Source organism: Typopeltis vanoorti, chromosome 9, assembly GCF_054136105.1.
Source record: "Typopeltis vanoorti isolate ZY-2024b chromosome 9, IOZ_Tvanoo_1.0, whole genome shotgun sequence".
NCBI lineage: Eukaryota > Metazoa > Arthropoda > Arachnida > Uropygi > Thelyphonidae > Typopeltis > Typopeltis vanoorti.
The window spans coordinates 143,336,552-143,361,187 of record NC_143557.1 but is presented as its reverse complement, the minus strand read 5'-3'; the positions used below and the strand labels follow the sequence as shown (position 1 = coordinate 143,361,187).

At 34.7% G+C, this 24,636-nt stretch overlaps 1 protein-coding gene across 5 annotated transcripts in view; it reads left to right on the top strand.

Moving 5' to 3' along the window:
- The window catches only part of sbm (L-type amino acid transporter sobremesa), a 196,265-nt gene that overhangs the window by 123,176 nt on the left and 48,453 nt on the right, over positions 1–24,636 (top strand). For all 5 annotated transcript variants that reach the window (XM_090398362.1, XM_090398360.1, XM_090398365.1 and 2 more), the window contains 3 exons: positions 7,412–7,511; positions 8,778–8,822; positions 12,351–12,474. In XM_090398362.1, the coding sequence (XP_090254488.1) occupies positions 7,412–7,511; positions 8,778–8,822; positions 12,351–12,474 (269 nt within the window). The remainder of the gene's footprint in view (positions 1–7,411; positions 7,512–8,777; positions 8,823–12,350; positions 12,475–24,636) is intronic.

Below are 24,636 nucleotides of genomic sequence, written 5' to 3'. Positions count from 1 at the left end.
CATTTATGTCAAATTGCAATGCACAAAATATAATGCAACCAGCTTAGATTACTTTAATACAAGACAAGCATGAATACATAAACAATTCAGAATACAAAAAAGCCAATGCGTATATATAACTATGTGCAAGAACAAGCTTACTCGTAATATGTGAACCGCTCTAAGAAACAGGTCTAATTGAGGATTAGTATCGCAACGTAACACGGTGACTTCTCAGCTATTTCGTACCACAAACCTTCATAATGTCTGAAAATTTGACATAGTATACCTAGTACTTAATGTTTCGTAATTCACAAGTCCCGGTTTGTTACATAGGATTCTGAATATAATGCGACTTGTATAGCATAGTATAATAATAATGAGGATTTGGCTCAATCGGTAACACTTAAGTTTCATGCCATTTAGCCTACTCGCTTATGAATTTTTGAATTAATATAAATCTGTTTAGCTTATTTTATTAATTTTATTCAAAATTTAGAAACAACTTAACTTCTAATCAAGTTAGGAAAAGACTGGAACTGCTGTCTTGATTGCAAAAGATGCTCTGTTCAATAAAGCCTTGCGTTTCATTCTCCTTTAATTAATTCTTCCATAACAGTAGCTGACTTTATAGGTAGTGCAATACTGAATTGTGTTCTACAATGAATTATTCGATTTATCCCCTCCTTCGAAAAAAAAATGAAATTATGCCAGGAAATAAGAGCGAATTTAGCGCTCAATATACACTTTTATTAATTAATAGTTCTTTTCCATAAAAGAGGCCCCAAGGAAGACGTAACATATTATAGACTGGTCAAGATCTTAGGAGTGGTGGCTTAATAATTACTTGGAAAAATGGTTCAAGAATGAGTAGAGAGAAAGTCACTTCGGGAAACTGAGCGTACAGTAAGAGTGTCAGGAAAAGCTGCTCGAATGAGATGCGTGAATGAGATGCGTGCGTGAATGATCGCAATGATTTACCAAATATGGTTGTGAATGCACAGTCAGGAAAAGAGTTTAAGGAGAGATATGACTGATTGGCATTGAATGAATGACAGTTACTGTGAACCTCCCGTATGAGTACTAGGAGACCACAGAGATGAAATAATAATAAGTGTAATTAAGTATAATAAATTATAAGTTACAAATAATTTATTTATAAATAAATTATGAATTATAATAAAGTATAAGTATAACAAATTATACTTAATTATGTTTAATCCTAATTAGGTAAATTTAATTGAATCACTTGGTTTAAAAATTCTCTCATTGCATAATAAAATTTTAAAATGTTTATTACTGTAGCGAAACGCAGCTAAAAGTTCCAAGTTCAAAGCTCCAGAGATTTTTATTAAAATCTCTGGAGCTTTGAACTTTGTTTCAGGCGCAAACTTATTTGTTTGCATACTTGGGATTAGGAGTTAAAATAACCAAGTTTATAAAATAACTTGGTTATCCTAATATACAATATCCCCAAGTTAAAAAATTTATTGCATCTATATCTCCTCCAGAGATTTTTATTAAAAATAAAAACACCTTGTTGCAACTTCTATAGGTAAAGTTGATAAGGCTCCGTATTACTATAACCTTGGTATTTAGGGTCTAGCTACTCGCTGAGGAGACCTCAAAAAAGGTTGAAACCGGTCTGGGTAGTGACCCTACCCATAATGCATTGCAGTATACATCTTCTAGTGAGATGTGCTTTATTTATATTATGGGAAAATACTAAGAGTAGTGATCAGATCTTTACCCACCTTTACAATGAGTTGCCCTGGTGTTGTACCATCTTTAGACTTGAACTTTGTTTCAGGCGCAAACTTAATTGTTTGCATACTTGGGATTAGGAGTTAAAATAACCAAGTTTATAAAAAAACTTGGTTATCCTAATATACAATATCCCCAAATTAAAAAATTTATTACATCTATATCTCCTCCAGAGATTTTTATTAAAAATAAAAACACCTTGTTGCAACTTCTATAGGTAAAGTTGATAAGGCTCCGTATTACTATACCCTTGGTATTTAGGTTATAACCAAGTTTATAAAATAACTTGGTTATCCTCAGCAGAATAATAGATTTAAACGTCTTATTATAGATAACAATGGTGATCTATCAGAAAGTAATGATATTATTATCCAAAACCTCCTACAATGCTCACTTGAAATAGCTGGTACCACAAAACAGAAACAAGACAAAATCTCTGAAGAAACAAAACAGCTTATGAAGAAACGAAGAGAAATGAAAAATGAAACAATCAATTAATCTACAGAATAAAATTGAATACACAGAATTGTGCAAAACAATCAGAAAACGTATCACAGAAGAAATAAGAAAATTCAATTGTAAATTCAACAACAAACAATTGAAAACAACCGTAGTCTCAAAGAAAGCCAAACAGCAATTGATGAACAGCAAACAGATGGTTGCAGTCAAACTACAAGACGGGACCATCACCAGAGATAGATATGCTATAGCATATCTATCTCTGGTGAAGAATTATATCAGGATGATGAATTAAATGAAGAAGACAACTGCGATACAGCTGACGTACCACAGATTATTCTACCAGAAGAAGTTATGCAGAGCATCCAAAGCTTCCAAAATGGAAAGCTGCAGGTGAGGATGGAGTTATAGTTGAACTTCTAAAAACAGGTGGAGAAATAATCTATAAATTCTTGGCAAAACTATTTACTTTATGCCTGAAAAAAAATGATGTACCAACAACATGGAAGAAGGCTACCCTAATTCTGATATATAAAAAAGGTGAGATAGAAGACGTGACGAACTACCGACCTATCAGCTTACTATCAGTGGTTTACAAAAGTCTTAGCTCATAGGCTTTGTGCGACTGTGCACCTAGCACAACCAAAAGAACAGGCAGGCTTTCGAAGGGGCTTTAGTACAATGCTGTACAATGAACCATATTCAAGTTGTACAGCAGATTATTAAACGGTGTAATGAATATCGATATGCCTTGGTTTTATTGACTATGAGAAAGCCTTTGATTCACTTAAAACTTGTGCAATACTTAAAGCATTACGAAACCAACAAGTGGAGGAGCCCTACATCATAACCATGAAATCAGCATACTCCAATGCCACAGCAGTAATTCATTTCAATGAAAACATCTCTACTGTGGGAATACAGAAAGGTATAAGACAGAGTGACACAATATCTCCAAAATTATTCACAGCGTGCCTAGAAGAAATATTCAAACTTCTTGATTGGGAAGGGAAAGGTCGGAAGATAAATGGAAGATATTTAAGCCATTTACGCTTTGCAGATGACATAATTATCTTTACTTCAACTGCACATGAATTACAGACTGGATGAATTACTTCAACTGCACATGAATTACAGACTCCACGAGCTCCAAATTGCTAGCAGAACAGCAGGCCTAAAGATAAACCTAACGAAGACCCAAGTTATGTTCAATAGCTGTGTCCAACCAGAAATAATAAAAATCAATAATGAGGAAATGAAACAAGTAGATCATTACATATACTTAGGACAACCGATATCAATGGAACAAAATATCATGGATGAAATTAAAAGGCGCACGATGTTTGGGTGGAAAGCATTTGGAAAATTACATTCAATATTCAAAAGCCAACTACCATTATGCCTGAAGAGAAAAGTTTTTAACCAGTGTATTCTTCCTATACTGACATATGGCTGTGAAACATGGACACTGAATGCAAAGGAAATTCAAAAATTAAGAACAACACAATTTAGTATGGAAAGAAGTATGCTTGATATCACAAGATTGGACCACAAGAGGAATACATGGATAAGAAATCAAACCAAAGTCTCTGACATCATAGGAAGAGTGAAACATCTGAAGTGGCAATGGGCTGGGCATATTGCTCGAAGACAAGATCAGCAATGGACAAAAGAAGTACTGGATTGGATTCCACGAAAGGAAAAACGACCACGACGCCGACCTAAATGACGGTGGATTGATGATATCATCAGATTTGCAGGAGTGACATGGAAAAGGAGAGCCATGAACAGAGAGTTTTGGTGTAATCAATCTTGGAAAGGCCTTCATACAGCAGTGGATCGACAATGGCTGATGATGACGATGATATAATGATTATATAATAAGAATACAAAACAACAATAAAAGATATGCTCGCTTTCTATCTAGCGCGTTACGCCATCGATGAACTGCATACCATTCTTGATATCTTACCATTTCGGAACTTTTACCTATACTGCTGTTCACTATACGCCAGAAACATTATTGAACTATTTCACGCAACGTGGATTATAATCTGCGCTATGGAAAAACGTGCCGGTAGTACCGAAATAAAGCAGAAATACGTGTATATATTCCATAAATCCTTGCAAAATATAACTACAAACAGATATAATAAACTGCTTAACAAAAACTGTACTTTCCGATTGCATATTAAAAAGAAAAAAAAAAGACTGTGGAACTATGAAACTAAACTATGTCGATATTTCAAACACATAATATACGAGTGCTAGCAGATAAACAGACACAATAATCGCATATTAGAAAGAATTTATATAATTCGAAAGATCATGAATATTAACGAGACAAGTGAATATCAGTTATACTATTTAATACTTTTGTAAACTAGTATGGCAAATGTTGCCTTTTGTTACGCGTAGGTATATGTTTATTGGTCTAGCAGATCTGTTGTATTAAAAAATTGCTTGGTTCTCATTTTTTATAGATGAAATCCAGTAATTACTTCAGATGATGTGCAACAGTGAGATAATAAACATTCTTTGTTTTATCCCCTTTTTTTTTAACAGAGTAATTTAGGCTAGGAATCTTTGTAGTTAGCAAGTCATCTAATAAACTAGATGACCTGCGAACTATGAGATTCAAGCGAGCAATTTCTGAAGTGTAAGAAATTAAAATGTATTAGGCTAGAATAGCTTAACAGGTGAATAAGTTAAAAGTAGTTTTTGGTTGGCAACAATCGCACAGCTTCACTGTGATTTGTATTATCATAACGCTGATCCAATTAGGCTTAGATCTAACTTAGCAAACATCCGGGTTCGAAACACCAAAAAAAACATGGGAAAAATCTCACTAAATTAACAAAATTACTCACCAGTAACCCTAAGATACTTCCAATCAGTCCCAAGAAATCACGTCATAATCTCATCTCATCTCATCTTTCTTTTACACTCTTTTACCTTGCGGTGTCGAGGTTTATTAATCATCGGACCTCAAACCGTTCACAGGATAAGGTGGTCAGCCCTACGCCTCGGTATATCCTATGTCCTGCAGTGTTGAGTACTCAAGGCCGATTTGCTTGCTTTGCGGGATGAAAAACCCCAGGATAAACTGGGGGAAAAACTCTACTGTACACGCCCGAGACCGGGTAACTTGGCTATTCACGTCACCGACGGGAATCGAACCTAGGACATTCCTTCCCCAGGCATATGGTCGCGAAACGCACAGCCACTAGGCTAACCGCGATCACGTCATAAAAAGAACCAAAAATACGAGCTGCGCATTTTTGGTTCTTTTTATGAATCCATTGGCACCTCCATAAAGTCCCAGGAGTCATCGCAGAAACCACTTCACTGCGTTTATGTGAGTAATGATCGCGTAAAACACATGGTGAAAAAACCATTGCACCTACAAGAGAAACGCAAGGCTATGTTAGCCTATATTACATGAACGTGTAAGGTTCGTCTAATATAGGCTAACCCCGTCTATATCGGTTCAAAAATATGCAAATGTTCGTCTAATATAGGCTAACCCCGTCTATATCGGTTCAAAAATATGCAAATTTTCAGACAAGGACAAAATCCTGCCATTTCGTCAAAACTGATTAAGGACAAAATACTCGTAACTTGTCTGGGTGAAAAAGCGCAAAAATATCATGGTTATTAGTATAAACATATCCATAATTTAATTAATGGGATTGTAAAAACAAAGATAAATTTTGTAAAGTTTAAAGACAAAAATAAAAGTTTTGTGTGGATTTTTAAGCTATGCTAAACTGACAGGATCCGAAGTTTTATACCATCTTGTGACGAAGAGAAAGGTAGAAAAAAATGCGGCATGAAATAAGATATCCTTTAAAGATTATTCTTTAAACAGTATTGATATTCTCTCGAGGCAAAGTTCGACGATGGGTATTACTAATATGTAAGCAAACATGTATTATTATATATATATTTATTTATTATTATTAACATGATCATCAGGAATGAGCTCTTGCAGGAGACATGCTACGCATTTCATCCATTAAAAGTATTTCTGCTCCGATTTGAGGAGAAAATAAAAAAGGAAAATGAAAGATTACAACCTTCTCTTCAATTGTAAAGCTTTTAATAAAAAATCTTCACGTCCGCAGGAGAAATTGAACCGATGTATATATATATTATTATTTTTTTTTTTTAATCACGTCGTCTTTTGAAACTTAGGCAATATTATATATAACAATACCGTATGGAGCAATATTAACTAAAGCGAATAAAAGCATAGCTAAAGTATTTTACGTTGTTAAAATAACCTCTCGTACTCCAAGGAATGCGCATAGTACCAGCTGCGAAACAGGGGCACGTTGTAAGGGTAAAAGACTTCGATAGCATATAAATCACATACACTTTTATATAGAGGAATAGGATTTTCCTTTGTTAAGTGATCACTAAAACGTCCCACTGCAGACTGATCTTACCTTCCATTTTGTTCTGAAATAGAAACATTAAAATACTTAGAATTGACCTTTCACTACCAAAAGTATAATTCTTAGAAAACACTTTCTTTGTTTGAGAATTATAAGTTTTCTACCACTCGTCAAAAACTACGATAAGTTTGGCAGATCTTGTTTCACGTAAGTGAATGAAATTTTCCAGATACTTCAACACTAGTGATATTATTATTTTAGTGTACGTTCTTTCATACGCCAAGGTAAACGTAATCTCACAGTTTTTAATTACAAAAGCACCATAACTGCGCCACAAACATCTAAATATATATGATTGATGTTTAAATTAAATTAAATTATAAATAGCTTGGAAAGCTTAAGTGACGGAGTTATTTTTTTCTTTACCAGAGACATACCAATTGTAAAAGGTAGGTAAAAGAATTTATGCATTTCTATATTTAGTCTCACAATAAAATAAACCTTAATTAAAATGTCAAGCCCCAGACTCCGAAAAGAAACCTCTACCCGAACACTGTTAAGAAAATGAGAAAATAATTTCCATCTCTAACACACGACCACATAAGAAATTAAAAAAAAAATAATAATAATAAATTTACTTTAGCTTGAACTTACATACAGAGGGTAACATCCAGGGTTGTTACAATAGTTTTTGATTCCTTCTAAGTTAAGAGTGGTACTAGTGATTGTGTGTAGTATGTAGATGCAGGGCCCTGGCAGCCCTAGGCACAAAGGCACCACAACTAAATTGTACGCAATTTTAAATACAGGTCACACACAGTACCTGGCCACAGGATTTGAAGGTTCCACATCATCTTTCTCAGACATTGCCTTAGCTTTCTATAGTGGACTATGGGCTTATGACGGGTGGTAAGTATTTTATATCCTGCTCTATCTTCTCAGATGACGTCATAAACACAGGAATGCTAAATTCGCTGGTTTAATTGTATTTCTAACTAATTAACAGCCTTTCCCTTCTAACATTCTGTAAGCGTTTTGCTTGAAACAGAAAGGGCTTAACCAGCCAATTAATTATTCGGTTAATTACCCTGCCAAAAGAGTTAAGGATACTACTGATGCTTAACGATGTATCCAGGTGTTATCTTTTTTTCTTCTCCTTCATCCTCCGGGAAATCATCAGACAGCTATGGTATCCGTCTAGTATCCTTAACTTCTTGAGATAGTGTAATTATGGAAAAAAAGAAAAGATGCCTTTCCCTACCATAACATTAAATACCTGGCTAATGACGTCATACTTTAGTAAGAATGTCTTACGAAATTATAAATTTCTTTTAACATGTCTATGTGGACTCAATTGTTTGAGTGAAGAGTAGGAAAAAGTCCTTATTTATATCCATCTATTAGATACAATCAGTGTGTGATAAGCCCTCTTTACAGAATAGTTTTCATTTATGCAGTCAAGCAACTGAGGAAACCTTACTTTAAACTCGGCGCTCTTCTCTGAATTAATAAAAACTCTGTTCTCGCTACAGCACTACAAAAACTTGAAGTTCCTGCTGCTGCTGCTGCTGAAGGAAAATTTTACCGTGCTGGAAAGGTATCCTAGCTTTCTTTGTGCTCAGTCATCCATATGGTTATCAATAAAATTAGACGGAGTAAGAGGAATGCAGAAGATGATTTAACTCAATTGCAAAATGTTCACCTCATACTGAATATGCTTGATGATTCAAGCAGAATCATCAAGATTAGAGTAGGATGACAAGCTTTGAATATACATACTATGTCGCCAATGTTGAGGAACGTAAAAAGACAGAAAAACACAACATCGAGAAAGAATAAATGTGCATTTTCTCAGACAGTCAAAGACGAGTCCTCCTGCGCATGATTGGATTCAGATCAACGAATATTCCCACTACCGGTAAGCCAACTCACGCGCGCACACACATACATACATACACGTGAATGTCTGATAAGTATATCGAGTATTGATAGCTTTACTCGGAGGATAAAAAATGCGTCGAACAGATAATACACGTTTTGAAGCTTGTCACTACACATTTACAAAATGCTATTTGTTGGAAGGTCTGTTGGTTGTCAGTGAGCAAACATCAAATGATCGCATGATTTTTTAACATTATTTCCTAGCCTAACCACGAGTGTTTTTTTCTGTTGTAGGAACAACTTGAACTACGTCACCGAAGAATTAATAAATCCTTACGTGTAAGTAGACCACTTTTAGTTGTTTCTGTGTTTTTAAGTTTCTCTGACTGTAATTAACCTTTCGTTTCATTACAATATTGGAATAGCGGTAAATAGTAGAAGACTAAACGACGCTAAATTCTTTCTCAGTTATGTTTATGCATAAAAGAACAACAGTGTTTGTTTTAGTAATGAATTATCGTGAGTTGGCATAATTAAAACAATTATTATAAAAAAGGAGGAAAACTCATGTAAAAACTTTATTAATGTATAATTTTCGCCTAAGTATCATAGGCGTAGAGGATCTATGATACTCTACGTTAATAAATTTTTTTACGTGAATTTTCCTGCGTTTTTATAATTCCTTTAAGAACAGACTGAAGCAACTGTGTTCAAGTAACGATCTCTCAGCGCTTCAAGCTTATTCAAATGCTTAAGATTTCAGTCTCATTTTATAGTTCAATTTTCATTCAGAATTAAGAAACTGAAACCCCGAGTTTTCTGAGCAACATCCATATGTTTTACAACGCAACAGCCTTTGCAGGGACCTTTTTTGTTGTTTGTTTTTGGAAGCCTGTCGTATTATATTCACACCATTTTCAAGTTTTTTTTTAAACCTCTCTCCCCTTCTATCGATATGTTCCACACAATTTTAAAGAAACTCTTCTCATTATTTCCATTAAATTGAAGAATATTTAATTATAAATGTAGTTATTTTTATACACTGTAATCTTAATTTTATATCTCTCATAAGATGTATATCATCATCATCATCATCATCATCATCAGTGCTCTAACAGGCACAGCGCCCACGACCTTCCAAGTATCCTTGGATTTCGCAACAATAACTCCGAGATAAGGTGGTTAGTCTTATGCCAGTTTGCCTGGAAACCAGGCAAACTGGCATAGGACTAATCCCCTAGCTTGATTATATATATATATATAATCAATATATCTTCTTCTTAAGCTTTCACGAATCATTAAAGGTTCTAAGCTGTGGACGTCACAACCGCTACTGTCTCGAGGATAAGTGGTTCGCCCTATGCTTCCCGGTGTGTATCCTATGTCTGTAGATGCGTGTGTTCACGGGGCCGGTTTGTCTGTTCTAGGAGACAAAAAACCCGAGTTTGCAGATGAAAAAAACCCCTACCTCAGTATGAGACCGGCTAACTCACCTTTAGTCGAAAGAGACCAGATAAAGGTTCCTCGCGTCACTGACGGGAATCGAACCCAGGTCTTTTCGAACAAAGGACTTCGTTTATACCGATAGCTGCGGAAGCTCTAAAACTTTCATAAAGTAATCATTAAACGGGGTTTTGTTTACAATCATTTCTCCTCTCTCTCTCTCTGACCAACACTTTCTCTAACCATTAGACTCCGAATCTATTGAAATACCCCTCATTCATATATGTTCTTTCCTTTCATCCATCAAATTCACACATCTTTGAGGTGCAGACATTCTCCCTACAGACAATACGTTCCTCCTACATTGGAGGAACGTTCCTCCTACGTTAATCCTCATTTGAAATCATAGCAACGAGCTTCTCAATTCACTCCCATCCTATCTTGGCAATAGGCGCACAAATTATTGCCTCATTCTTCTTTTTTTGTTTTATTTTTCCCCAGTAACACTTTCATGTTCGCCCATTCTATACTTGTGACTTTGTAGCCATTCGTATTTATTGTAGTTATAATCAGCTCCTTCACTTTCCTTTTTGGCATTCTAATAGCGTCATTCATATCTTTAATCTTTGCTCCAGGAAAACACGAATTCATCTTATTGTCATCGAGCATATCGCTTATTACTGAATCACTGTAAAATATGCTGGCGCCTTTCTTTTCCGCTAACATTTTTCATACTTTCCTGTCTATTTTCTCTCTTCACTTTCTCAACTCAGTCCACATTCTTTCTATCTCCTTTCTGGCTTCCTCCTTCACAATTCATCGAGCAACAGAGCCTGTATAGAGAGAGCCAGAAAACAATTGCAGGTCAGCTTTACGGAACGCCATATCTACAAAAATCTTTTGAAAATCGTCCAAATTAACATCATTAGAAACGGATCAACGGAATGGAAACCATAATCTGTGAATGGAATGCCAATGCCCTGCCTTCACTCTGCTAAAACCTGCCTCCTTCCAATTGCCCCATATTCTCCCTCTATATGGAAGCAGATACTCAACTGCGAATGAGGTTCTGTTTATCTAACTGATAAATATTTGAACAAAGGCCTACTAGATGCATCCACATAGGTCATCATAGGACCTGCAACAGGAGGTCCTGATCCATAGGACATGATACTGGAGGCTCTTGAAATGTTACTCACGTAGCTGATTTGAAATCCTATTATGACTGGATGTGCATAATTCGTATAGCATACAACAAAGAACTAAGGAGCGGGTAGCTGATTGCCGAAGGAGTTAACTTAAAAAACACAAGAACATTATCTGTTGCCATAATGGACCAGCTTCAAATTCTGTTATCTTGGTCCAATTACAACTTTTCTACCGAATTCTCTAAGGATGAAGGGTAGTTTCTAAATTACATGATAGAATTGAATGGGGAAATGGTGCTAATGACCTTTGCTTCACTTCGCTTGTGTCAGACATCGCTTCCTTACTAATATCCTCAAATACTTTGTCTGAATCTTTGATTTTTGATGTGTGTGTGTGTGTGTGTGTGTGCGTGTGTGTGTGTGTGTGTGTGTGTGCGTGCGTGCGTGCGTGCGTGCGTGCGTGAGAGTTTGATTAACACACACACACACACACACACACACACACACACACACACACACACACACACACACACACACACACACACACACACACACACACACACACACACACACACACATTTGTGGTATTAAATCAAAAGCCCATTTTGAATTACTTTTATCCTGTGCTTTCTACAAGAAAGAGTGCCGTGGACATCGTAACAGTTTTAGACCAGCAATCCTAACCGCGAAAGGTTAAGAATCTCTTGTATATTAATAATGGCGGGGAGGAGGGGATTAGATTAGATAAAGTAAAAAAGCCTGCACGAAAAATGATACACGGTCTTTTCTTGCTTATTTAAATCTCTAGTAAGTGTAACATAAGATAGCATTATTTACCTGATACACAAAGAGAAATATTTTTGGATAAATATACAACTATTTACTAGAAGTGATATCAAGACTTCAAGTGATACCTTGAAAACCACTTTCAAGATCAATTTCCACAAAATTACCAGATACTAAACATTGTTCACATGTCAAGAAAAATTTATAAAGTCAGAAAAACAGTTCATTGCAGTTAGCTACTGATGAAAAGCGTGTTATCTAAAGGTTTATGAGTATTATGTGTATCGAATGCGCCAGTACTAGAGTAGACGAATTCACATGTTTAAGCTTAATATACTCAGAGATCACAACCACAGTTATCTTTAATACTTCTCAATTATCTGATTTAGTTTAACCGTATTAGCCAATGTTAAATTTTCTGAAACTGAAATGCATATTTAATGTTCACGTGAGATGCAAGTTTTACCAAAATAATATTTTTTCTCTACAGCAATCTTCCTCTTGCCATTGCCATAGGAATTCCCCTGGTCACACTGTGTTACGTAATGGTAAACATCTCCTACATGACTGTCATGTCTTCTTCCGAGCTTCTAGCATCCGAGGCAGTAGCAGTGGTAAGAAATGATCTAGCGTCTCTAAAAGCGAACACTATAAATTGATTGTGTCTCTGGAGATATTGGTTTGCATGAATTGCCACTAATTTCCCATTAAATGCCCTGTTTACTCTCTGATACATATATATATATATATATATATATATATATATATATATATATATATATATATATATATATATATATATATATATATATATATATATATATATGTGTGTGTGTGTGTATTCCTGAGCTTCTACTCGGTTGTAATGGTACATTTTAAAGAATAAATATTTAATGACTTAAACCGAGATAAAATATGAAGTTTTAATGAAAATGATAGAACTAGTTTCAGCCTTTTACAGCCTTCTTCAAGTATCCACTAAAGGTAGAACACAGTAATAAAAATTAAAGTTACAAAAAACTGAGAATTACAGGCAAAAAATGCAATACATAATTGAACAATACAACGTTTTTGTGTTAATTATGTATTGCATTTTTTGCCTGTAATTCTCAGTTTTTTGTAACTTTAATTTATATATATATTTTTATTTATAAATATAAATATATATTTATAATATAAATATAATATAAATATAAATATATATTTATAAATATATATATTAAATATATATATTTATATATATATATTTAATTTATATATAAAACTTCATTTATATATATAAATAAATATATGTGTGTGTGTGTGTGTGTGTGTGTGTGTGTGTGTGTGTGTGTGTGATTTCTGTTGAAGTCCTGTTAAGTGCGCATGTCGAAAAAATAGCGAATTTCTTCTTCAAAGTTTCAAGCCAACGGAACGAATTTTTATGCTGCAATTCTTAAAAAAAGCAGTTTAACTAGGAGGAACATATTTAATTAATTTAAAACAATATGAAAGTAACGCTAATGTGATCACATTTCTTCTCATGCTTAATAAAATCCTTTTACAATCTCACTTTTGTTATGTATAAAAATTACATATTGCAATAAACTCCCTTGGATAAAATTTAAGAATATTGGGAATTAGGACAGACACAGCAGATACTCAAGTTATTCAACTTGAGTATCAATGCGATTTAGTTTTGATTTCAATCAATTTGTTTTAGTGACAAAATTATTCGAAATGATGTTAATAATTTCGCACTATATGGTTGGCATTTAATGGTTTGATATTTAAGATCTGTGTTGAAATTTGCTGAATTTTATTTAAAAATTTTGGTTTCTGTTGGTCCATTTCTAGAGTCAAAAGTAGGCAAATCAAAATTACATGTCTATAATATAAAAGTTGCAAACAGATCAAAGTGTCACAACACCATCATTGGATTTTGACACCGATCTTATGATAGTTCTCGAGAAAAACAACACGGATACGACAATAAAAAATTTTAAATCTGACTATTTCAAACTGTATTGCCCAGCTTGATAGATAATAAGGTTTGTAAGTAGAGTGTAAGGTAATAATGTTCGTTGTTAATCCAGTCCTGGTTACGACTGGTTGATGAAAGTTTTTCTTTCCTCGGTATAACACTTTTAACAACAACACAATTCGAACTGATCATAACAGTTCTTCTCAGGCTTTATGTAATTTAATGAAATATCATTATGAATATTGTGAAATTATTCAACTTGAGTATTTTGATAACCAAATTAAGTAAAAACAAAATAATGTAAACAGCACATCGTGCTAAAATCAGCTCTAGATTTAATAATTTTGATTGGGAATGGTGTGGTTACACAAAAATGCTATTCAGAAACAAAAATGCATTTTAATTCTTTCTCTGAGGGTAACACGGTAATTAGCATTCATTTTGTAGAAATTATGGACACAAAACACACTTGTCAGAGAAATTATATTACTTAAAACTAAGATAAAATAATCCTAAACGTTTCAACAACTATATGAAGGTTATCATCAGGAATACATATAAACTAAAACACATCGCAATATGCATAAGTAAGCTATAGCATAACTGCTTTGTTGACTTTACACTAACTTTACTCCGTCTTTCCCTTACTAGAGGTCAGGCTCTGGTAAGGGAAAGACAGAGAGGAAGAGTAAACATTCTTTCCCCCATAACTAACTTTTATATAGAAGACTTTGAGAAACGAGCTCTAGATTCAGCAAGTCTAAGTCCAGAGTCCGGCTAAGATATGTTTGACAATATATGCGCCAATTGGCCCTACGGCCGCTAAACTTTAAATACATTCCTAAGCCAGCTGAACTAACAACACAAACGCATCCAATTTACCATTGAGATTAAAATCAATAATGCTCTCTACCGTAATCCTACCGTAATTCTATACAACGCAAAAGCTAGAGATTATCAGTACCCTCAAACATGCGGCTCTGAATAATGAGTATGAAATTATGAGCGAAACCTTTATAAAGAACGGCTATAACAGAAAAAAACAGGATCCTTCACAATTATGCTACCAAGAATATAAAAAAAATTGCAAAAATGCCATAGCCATTCTGTAGATCGGAGGAGGAGTTAATCTTAAAAGATAGAACACTGCATAAATCAAACCACGTACAAAAGTAAAAAGCCTACTAAGTCCTGTAGATTCCTTCTCTACCTTTCTTACCCAGGAGTGTACAAAGTCCAGCGGACCTGTAATTTACCATACATAGGGGAAACAGGACAAATAATCAAAAAAAAAAAAAGATGAACACAAACAATACATTAAATTGCTTCATTATGGAAAAGATTTCTTCATCGCACCAAAACTTGGTAAGAAAGAAAATTTAAAGAAGTTTTTTCTCGAATGGTGATCATTGTCCCAATCTCAACAAGAATGATGGATTAGCCATTCCTAACTGCACTTATAACATTCAGGTGTTGAACAACAAAAGAACAAATGGCAGAACACCAAAAAGCTCCAACCACAAGAAACAAAAATGCATTTTCATTTTTATGTTCTGTCAAAGGACAGAACATAAAGTTAAGAGGGCTGTACAGAATGAACATATATATAATATTTTTCTATTTCATCTTTATTTTACTTTATTATTAATATTTTCTATACATTTTTAAATTTAAATGTTACTCTTCTTCTCTTTCTTTTCCTCACCAGATGTCAGGTAGTGTAAACATTTATGCCGCAGATTATATTTTAGTTCATACATTGTATATATATACCTGATGATGACCTTGATGTACAGGTCGAAACGTGTAGAAGGTTATTATATCTCTGTTTTAAGTAAAGTAATTGCTCTAACACGCGTGTTTTATCTCCATAATTTCTACAGAATACATTTTAATTAATTACTTTTACTAATTAATGCATTTTAATTATTGCGACCATCTTAAGTAACATTAAATTTGTTCTTATACTTACAATGACTCATCCACGCAGAAGAAAACTACTTGGAAAATAATCACAAATGCCAATATGCTCCTTCATTTACAGCTATTTATTAGGGTGATGGTCTTTTGACTTCATTTTCAGATCTCGTTATTATCTTAAATGAATTTATAATATTTCGTTTTGAGAAAATTTTAAAAAACCCATGAGGATATTTCTTTGTGATGTTAATAATAAGAAACATTTCCTAATTAATGAGAGGCTTGTTTTTTTTTTGTTTGTTTTTGTACTTGAAAGTTTTGTTTTCCAATGTGATAAAGCTTTGGGAGAAATATGGGAACAACGTAACAAAAGAAATGTCTTATGGGAGATGTGTTACTTTGAATCGCACGATTTCAGTGTTCTTGTCCGCGTGGTTAGCCTAGTGGCTGTGAGCTTCGCAACCATATGACTGGGGAAGGAGTGTCCCAGGTTCGATTACCGTCGAAGACGTGAGGAATTTGAGGATCAGCCATAGCCAAGTTAGCCGGTCTTGGGCGCTGGCAGTAGGGTCTTTTCCGCCAGTTTATCTGGCGTTTTTCATCCCGCAAGCAGGCAAACCGGCCCCGTGAACACACACGGATCTACAGCCATAAATACCTAACCCCCGTGAGGGGGCTCAACTCGCCCCAATAGGGACGGGGGAAAAAAGGGAGGAAACTCCATACAAATAAATAAATAAAAAATGAATTGTGTTCTTATCTGGGAACGATAAGATTTACCATTCGTGTAAATTCGTCATAATCATTTTATGACAATAGATGGCAAATATTACTAAAGAAATTTATTCGGGGGAAAAAACGAACATCTCCCTACGTAAAAAAGACCTATGCTTCTACACAGCAGTCGGAATGGTAGGAACAAGAGGTGATCAAAAATGTTTTCGTGTGATGTTTTGTTTTCTCTTCAGACTTCATAAACTTGAGACTCCTGCACTATTATTCAAAACATTTTCACAAGTCTTGTTTTGATCTTAGAGAGCACAATCGGAGATATTTTTCAAAATTTTTTATGAGTTGTGATAGTATTCAAATATTCTTCAATTCGGTGGCATTTTGAGTTATAGAAAAAAAACAGCAGAATTCTACTTCTGCGCATAATATTTCTTATCCCGATAGGTATTCCCAAAGTTCAGCATCACGCCACTTTTGAATTTGGTGAAAAACAATCATTTTAAGGAACTTTAAAATGTTTATTGTTTTCTCTTTTCATAAACAATTTGTTTTAACATCTCAAATTTCTTTTGACTTTCTTTTTTTGGCAGTCGGAAGTTGAATTAATGCTCACGAGCTGTTTTCGACGTCTGCGATTTTTTTTTTTTTCCCAAGAAAAAATCGCAGTAAACAGTCACGCTTTACAAAGTATTGTTTCTCTGCAATGCATGTTGTGAATGGAATAAGCACGAATGACACAGCGGCTTTGAATCGGCCGTCTACTGATCACTCCGAAAACCATTTGATACACTTCGTATTCAATGTTGGAAAGCCCTGAATTAAAATGAAAGGAGGAACTAGGAACTTTTATAAGAACTTTTGACAAAAACACTTTTTGACAAAAACTTTTGACACACACATACACACGCACACGCACGCACGCACACACACACACACACACACACACACACACACACACACACACACACACACACACACACACACACACACACACACACACACACACACACACACAAACAAACAAACAAACAAGCATGAAGATAGGAATTAATTGTTCTTTCCTAATAAAAATTAGGTTAGGAAGTAAGGAAGGTGATTCCCTAGCTGGAATCAACTTAACAAACATGATGACATACGGCAACAAAAATTGTACCCGAGATGAAAAGCAAAAGGTCGTGCTGATTTTCGTGGATGTAATTAGTAATTCAAAGCAGTATATGTTACTTCGACATGGATTATATAAATTGAACAGTACATGAGCTTCAGAAAAGCGTGTTTTTAGTGGTGTTTAGGGTCTCAGTAAACTTAGAAATGAATGTCCGTGAAATTTTTATTTTAGCCGAATTCTGCGTGATTGTCAGTTTAGTATATTTGAGAAATCCGCAGAGGTCATGTTGCTGGTAGAATTCTGTTGCAAAGCAGATTACACTTCACATTTTTAAAGAAATTTTCCATGTATTTTTCAGTGCTAAATCCGATGACCACCAGCATTTACTATCATGTCAGGATTTCGACAAAAGTTAATGTTTGCGTTCTTTATTACACCACTAAATAGGAAAATATTTCAGTTTGTATTACGACTCTGTGCTTCATATAAAATCTTGAAGAATTTCTCCACCAGTTTCGTGTTATAAACTGATATTTTCTTTCCTGCACAGATGGCACATACAAAAAACCCATACATGAAGCAACTCCTCGCAGATCATATAAAGTGCAATTGGAGTTAGGCAGGTAAAAAAAAGGCTAACAATTTGGGTATTTGTTCAGTATGACTGAACCAATAAACGCATCGCCTCTCAGTTAAATTTTAGAATAATGACGACTTCAATGGAAATTGCTTTTTAATAGTGTAGTACAAGACACTGATGCTGTGTTTAAGTGAAGGCAATAAAATAATACCGAAAAAATCCCTAGCTACTTCCTTTCTTTACCTTATTATTATTTCGAAAAAAAAATTATTATTATTATTATTATTATTATTATTATTATTTACATCGTATATATTTAGCCTCATTTTATATTTTTCTTCGAGGGCTTTCTGATGTAATATATCAACGCATACGTCGTCGTTTCCTGTCGCATATTGAAGTAGATGTCCTCCAAACGCGTTCTAGGGAGTGTGTTAGGGGAACAGTGGAAATATGTCGGTACCATAAGTGGTGTCAGTAAGAAATAACTCCAAATTTCTTAATATCTGACTTGATGATTCTGTGGTCATTTCTATAATCAGCACTGAAAAGCACGTAGGAAAACAATGTCTGACAAAATGTGTTTCTCGAGTATTTTTATTAATTTTAAGCTTCAGTGTATATATATATATATATATATATTGAACTTTAATAAACCACTTTTTTTCTTTTGTTTATTTTGCTAAAAGGACGATATGCACTTTTTCAGATAAGAATCTGTGATAGCTTGCTTCAATGGGAAAGCATTTACAGTGACGCGCAAGTAACAAAGTACTGTATTTTTGTATAGCTGATAGTTGCGATCACACAGGCTAAGATAAGATTCTTATCTGCATCCTGCTTTCAACCAGACTACAAACGTGGGACGACTGTCTGTAGCAGGTTTCTGACAGACATTATCTGGCACTATCTTACAGTTCCAAAAGAAAAAAAAAAAAAAGAATGTGCCATCCAGTCCTGACTCTTGGTGTTCTTGTGAACAAAGGCTCTTCATCTCGCTCGGCCTCTCCATTTTCTTTCAGCAGTTGTAAATTCAAGTTGGAGAATTCCTTTACGTTGTCATTCAATTGTTTTGCGGTCTTCTTCTCCTTATGCCCTCAGTCTTCTCCAATATAACTGCCTTTTCCAATGATTCAACTGCTTACATAATATTCCCAAAGTGCATTAATTTCTATTTAGCGATCATTGCTTCCAAGGAGCATTCTGTCTTTATACTCTCTAAAAATTTTCTTATTAGTCATTCTTAGAGTCCATGAGATTCTTAATAGTCTCCTCCATGCTTATAATTCAAACGAATCAATTCGCTTTCTGTCTTTCTTCTTAATAATCCAGCTTTCATATCCATACATCGCTAATGGAAATACCATTGCTTTGACAATTCTAACTTTCGCGGCCTTACCAACACGTTCGTCTTGCATAATTTTTGTCAGGTTTAACATAGTTTTTCCCCATGGCTATCCTTCTTTTAATTACATTCTCACATTGAGCATCGTTTCGTATTTTGGACCTCAATAAATCATAACTTTCAACTACCTATATTTTATCGCTATCACATTGCCTGAAGCCATCACTTTTGTTTTGCTGATGTTTAAATTAAGCCTGGCTGCTTTGTTGCTTTCTCTCTTAACCAAAAGAATTAACCGCTCCACTCAAGATCTTCATTATTTTATGCTTTGACGGTTGTATCATCTGCAATATTAAATTATTTATTTTTCTGCCACCAATCTTAGTTCATTCTGGATGTGAATATTGATGTTTTCCAATCTCTAGGCCAGTATATTTTCTTCCAAATCTGTTGACAAATACCAGTCAATATATTCACTACTTCCATTCCCAGCTGCTCTCAATAATTCCACTGACACCCCATCAACTCCAGGAGCTTTTCCTTTTGGCAGCTGTTCCATTGTCTAATATCGCTTCACTTTTCATTATCATGGATTTCTCAACAAATTCTCCTTCAATATTAATATCTTTGTTGTACAATTCTCTACATACTCTTTTCATCTTTTTTTATTTTCCTTTTTTCATCAAACTTTTTCCCGAAATACGTTTTTACAACTCCTAATCTATGGATAAACTTCCCTGTGACTTTATTCTTCCTGGATTCTGCTCCTCCGTATATTACGTTTTGGCATCTACCCATCATCCACCCTAGTATCCATATCACCAGTTTCCATTTCCATTTGAATAGATTTCTATGTGATATCCTATTAAACGCCTTTGCAAAATCCAGCAGCATCATCGTGCAGCCATTCCCATTATAAAAAGCTAATAAATTACTAAGACATACCAATTACTAAGACAACCCTTCACAAAGCCATGCTACTCCTCATAGGATATCACGTTCTTATCCACCCATCCATTCCTGAAATCTCTTTTTGACCAGCTTTTTGACCAGAAAAAGAATTAGTCTGCCCTCCTTCCACTCTCTTGGGACTTTGCCAGAGCTGAGGCTTAAATTAAACAGCTTAGTAAGAAGCACTGTCAATTCCTTTGCGCATTCCTGGCAAGCTGATATTCCATCCAATCAATCACACGGCGGTATTTGCATCGAGATTCTGCAATATCCTAAGTATCTCTGATTCATCCATCTCAATTGTCATATTAGTTTCTGGAACATCAGACACAGAAATGATCTCACTTGGATGCCAGATCTTTGAAAAGCAGTCACTCACTAATTCCACTATTTCATCTGCTTCTGTCACCTCGCTAACACCAACATCCCCTGAAGTTACCCTTCCAAAGTCATGTTTCTCTTTACTTTCCATACAGCGAAAGAACTCTTTAGGATTTTCTTTGCACTGCTTGGCTAAGCTGTTTAGTTCCAATATAACTGCTATTCATCAATGCCTTGATAGGCATTGATGAATAGCATTGATGGAATTTTAATTACATATTAAGAAGTACAAACTACAAAAAAATGCATAAAACGGTTTTATTAAAATCATTCATGAAAAGCGTGAAACTTTTACAGGTGGCCACGCTGAATTATAATTATCCATACGTGTCACCTGCAAACGTGATTTTGTTCGAGTAAGTGTTCTTAGTTGTATAACAAAAAAACTAATTTATAATTTCTGCCCTTTGCCGGTTGGAGAATGAAAGTGCCAAAATTCCTGAAACAGCTTATTTGAACATAAGACTGTAAAGAATTATAAAGTGCTACAATTCTTTACACATCTTATACAATTTCCGATTATTTGGTGCCTCTAACTCAATAGGATAATTTTTCCATCCATCGTTCTGAAATAGCTCCACTCCGGCTCAATGGTTTTACTGAAATTTATTATTTGAGAACGTTCCTAAGTTTTGTCAATTTTGGTTTAAATCGGTTACGGTGGTAAAACATTTCGAAACAATACAAAGATATACTGTTACCAAATTATACACACACAACCAGTCACGTAATGCAATCTTCCACAGAAAGGTTGGCACAGGTCAAACATATTGCAAACAACGATCGCGTTCGACTTGCTGGATGCAAAGATCGCTCTGAGATAGCAAAATGTTAGAAAGCAGTGCCATGGAGTGATGAAAGTGTATGGGACTATTAGAAAAACAAACATTATTGATCACAGTGTAATGTCCCGTATGTGTTTGGTAGGTTTAGTATGGTGTGGTATGGTGATGCTTTTCCTGGTTTGGACTAAGCTTCCTTAAGGGAAAAAAAAACAGGAATAACTATTTCGAACAGTGTCACTGATGTGTGGATAATTCAGCGTGGCCGCCTGTATAAGCGATTCTATGGAAACGAACCTGGTTCGATAGCATAATTCACTATATAGTAGTGTAATAGCTGCGGCGACAAATGAATTGCAAAAGGTCAGACTGGCCAGCATTTAGTCAAATCTGAACCCTAGAGAGCACTTGTGGAATAAATTAAATTAAACGTCAGCTTAGGACAAGACTAATGCAATCCACTTCATTATCAAAATGACCGCCATCCGAATGGGTCAAAATACTCGTGCATTTAGTGGAAAGCCTAACCTGGAGAGAGGAATCTATAATAATGGGCAAGGGTGCGCCAACTATGTACTGAGTTTGGTCAAAACACAAGGTTTGCGAAACACCCAGGGAAAGACTATCCTCCAATTTCTTTTATTCCGAAAGGGAAAAGGTGATTGGGTAACCATTCTTAATCGTACAGCCTTCAGTGACATAGGCTCAAGCTATCGACAAATCAAGGCTTTCAGGAGAGAGAGAGTCGCGATCTCAATGCTCTTAACCCTAACAGTAGTATTATTTGAATACAATAGTATGAGTTCTGGGGGGGGGGGGGATAGATGTGAGGTGAAAAATCCAAATATCCGTGAGAGAAAAAATACTCTACTTGTGCCAAAGATCGAATAACTCTGGAGCCGGTGGAAGAAAAGAATTCCCGTAATAGATATGCAGGCGTTTTTTTTTTTTTTTTATATTCTTAATAAAACCAGGTGAATCTCTTACTGTGTTTGCTAGTTCCAACAATCCAGAATTGTCTCAATAAATGAAAAATAATCTATAACTGGGGTGATTACCATAAAATGCAGCTTTTTCTCCATGAATTGGAGACGGTTTTCTAGCTTCTAAAAATCTTATTTTTTGTCACGTTGTTTAAAAGGAATGCTGTATATGATTTTCGACTGAAATAGGAAAAAGAAAGACAAGAAAAATAAAGCCAGATATGATGAACATGATGTTCTTGAACTGAACTCCTTTTTCCAAAATGAATTCAATTTTTCTTCAACAAACTTTCATTAGGTAATCAAATTTCGAGTGAAAATTAATTGTGTACTCCTCTATTAATATTTAGCACCATTCGGAAAAAACCTCATGTTTCGTAACAAACATCTTACTTTCCCCCCACATCCCAAGGCGTTTTCATGTCTATGTCATTTACGTTAATGTCATTAACGATGTCATTTGTAATTAAGACTGACGATCATCATCATCTTTGCCTTGAGAAAAATTCAGTAGCAAAAAATGTAAAGCATGATCTTTCTCGTTTGGCTGTTGGTTAATATTACGATGAGACACATAAGGCCTTGAGAAAACGTGCTTTATGTCTATTAAAAATATGTTCTTTGACCATATATATATATATATATATATATATATATCGAAAAGCAAGAATTAGGTTTTGTTTTATTTATTAATTTTTGATAAAAATACGATATAAATATTATAACGTAAAGACTTGCAGCTGTGCACTAATACCACTCACCAATAAACTTGAACGTAATCTTAACGTCTGCAAAAAACAGTTGCTATTTAAATACTACTTATTTAGTTATAAATTTTTAACGGGAGTTTCTTCATACTATGCTTTGGACTATTTTTATCTTAATTATTCTGAAAATATAAGAATAAAAACAAGTAACTAATTCATTTTAGGTGTCGTAAATATCATAAAACACAGATTCACTGTTTCTGGGGTTTTGTCTCAGTTTTCAATAACTGTCCACCGGGTGCTACTTGAACCAGACCACTTGTAGTTATTAATTATAATGAAGAGCCAAAAGCTTCAATTCGGCGACATGAACTTATTTAAGTTAAGGGATATTATATCCCATATTGTTTCTTAGCCGAATAAGAAACTCGAAGAGTTTCATGCCGAATATAGAAACTATATAAAGTTCGGCGATTCCAAGCGTAAGCAAATACCTGGATAGTGCAGCAAGGGTCAGGTGCTGCACTATCCAGGTATTTGCTTACGCTTGGAATCGCCGAACTTTATATAGTTTCTATATTCGGCATGAAACTCTTCGAGTTTCTTATTCGGCTAAGAAACAATATGGGATATAATATCCCTTAACTTTAAAAAAAAAAAAAAAATTGTAGTTATGCCAATGCTCGTAATTATTTTCTCTGCATAGATCTTTATAATAGTGACCCCTTCACATACGCAAGATACTTTTTTTTCAAGAAAGGATCCAGGGCTATTTTTTACCAATGAGTCCCTATCCTTACGCCCAGATTAGATTTATGGGATCCATGGTTCTCCATTTGAATAGGTTCCAAAACGTTAAAATATTAGTTGCAATTCACTCTCATAAGGAAAATTTTCATGATTTATGCCAAATGTAAGTTGGATTTTCCAATTTTTTCAAAAATGGCGATAGAGAGTAAGTATAACTTTTTTTAATTTTTAACTTCTTACTACAAATATTAGTATGTTTGATTCATCTGACTGCATTAATAACGCTATAATATTTTAGGTCCAATCGTATCTGGGTATTAGAAATAACGTTTAATACTTTGGAGGCAATAGCCTAGGTTGCTATGACTGTTATCAGCTAACAATCAGAATAAGGGTAGATTATTAATTGTCATATTTAAAAGAAACAAGAGTACGTTCCACTTTTGATAAATAAGCATGGGTGATTGATATATTTTTCGCCACAGTTGCCGAATACGTCTGACTCGTTGTGACTTCGGGAAAAGATTATGTGGCTTACTAATTCAAAAGCTCTAAACACAACACCTTAAAGGAT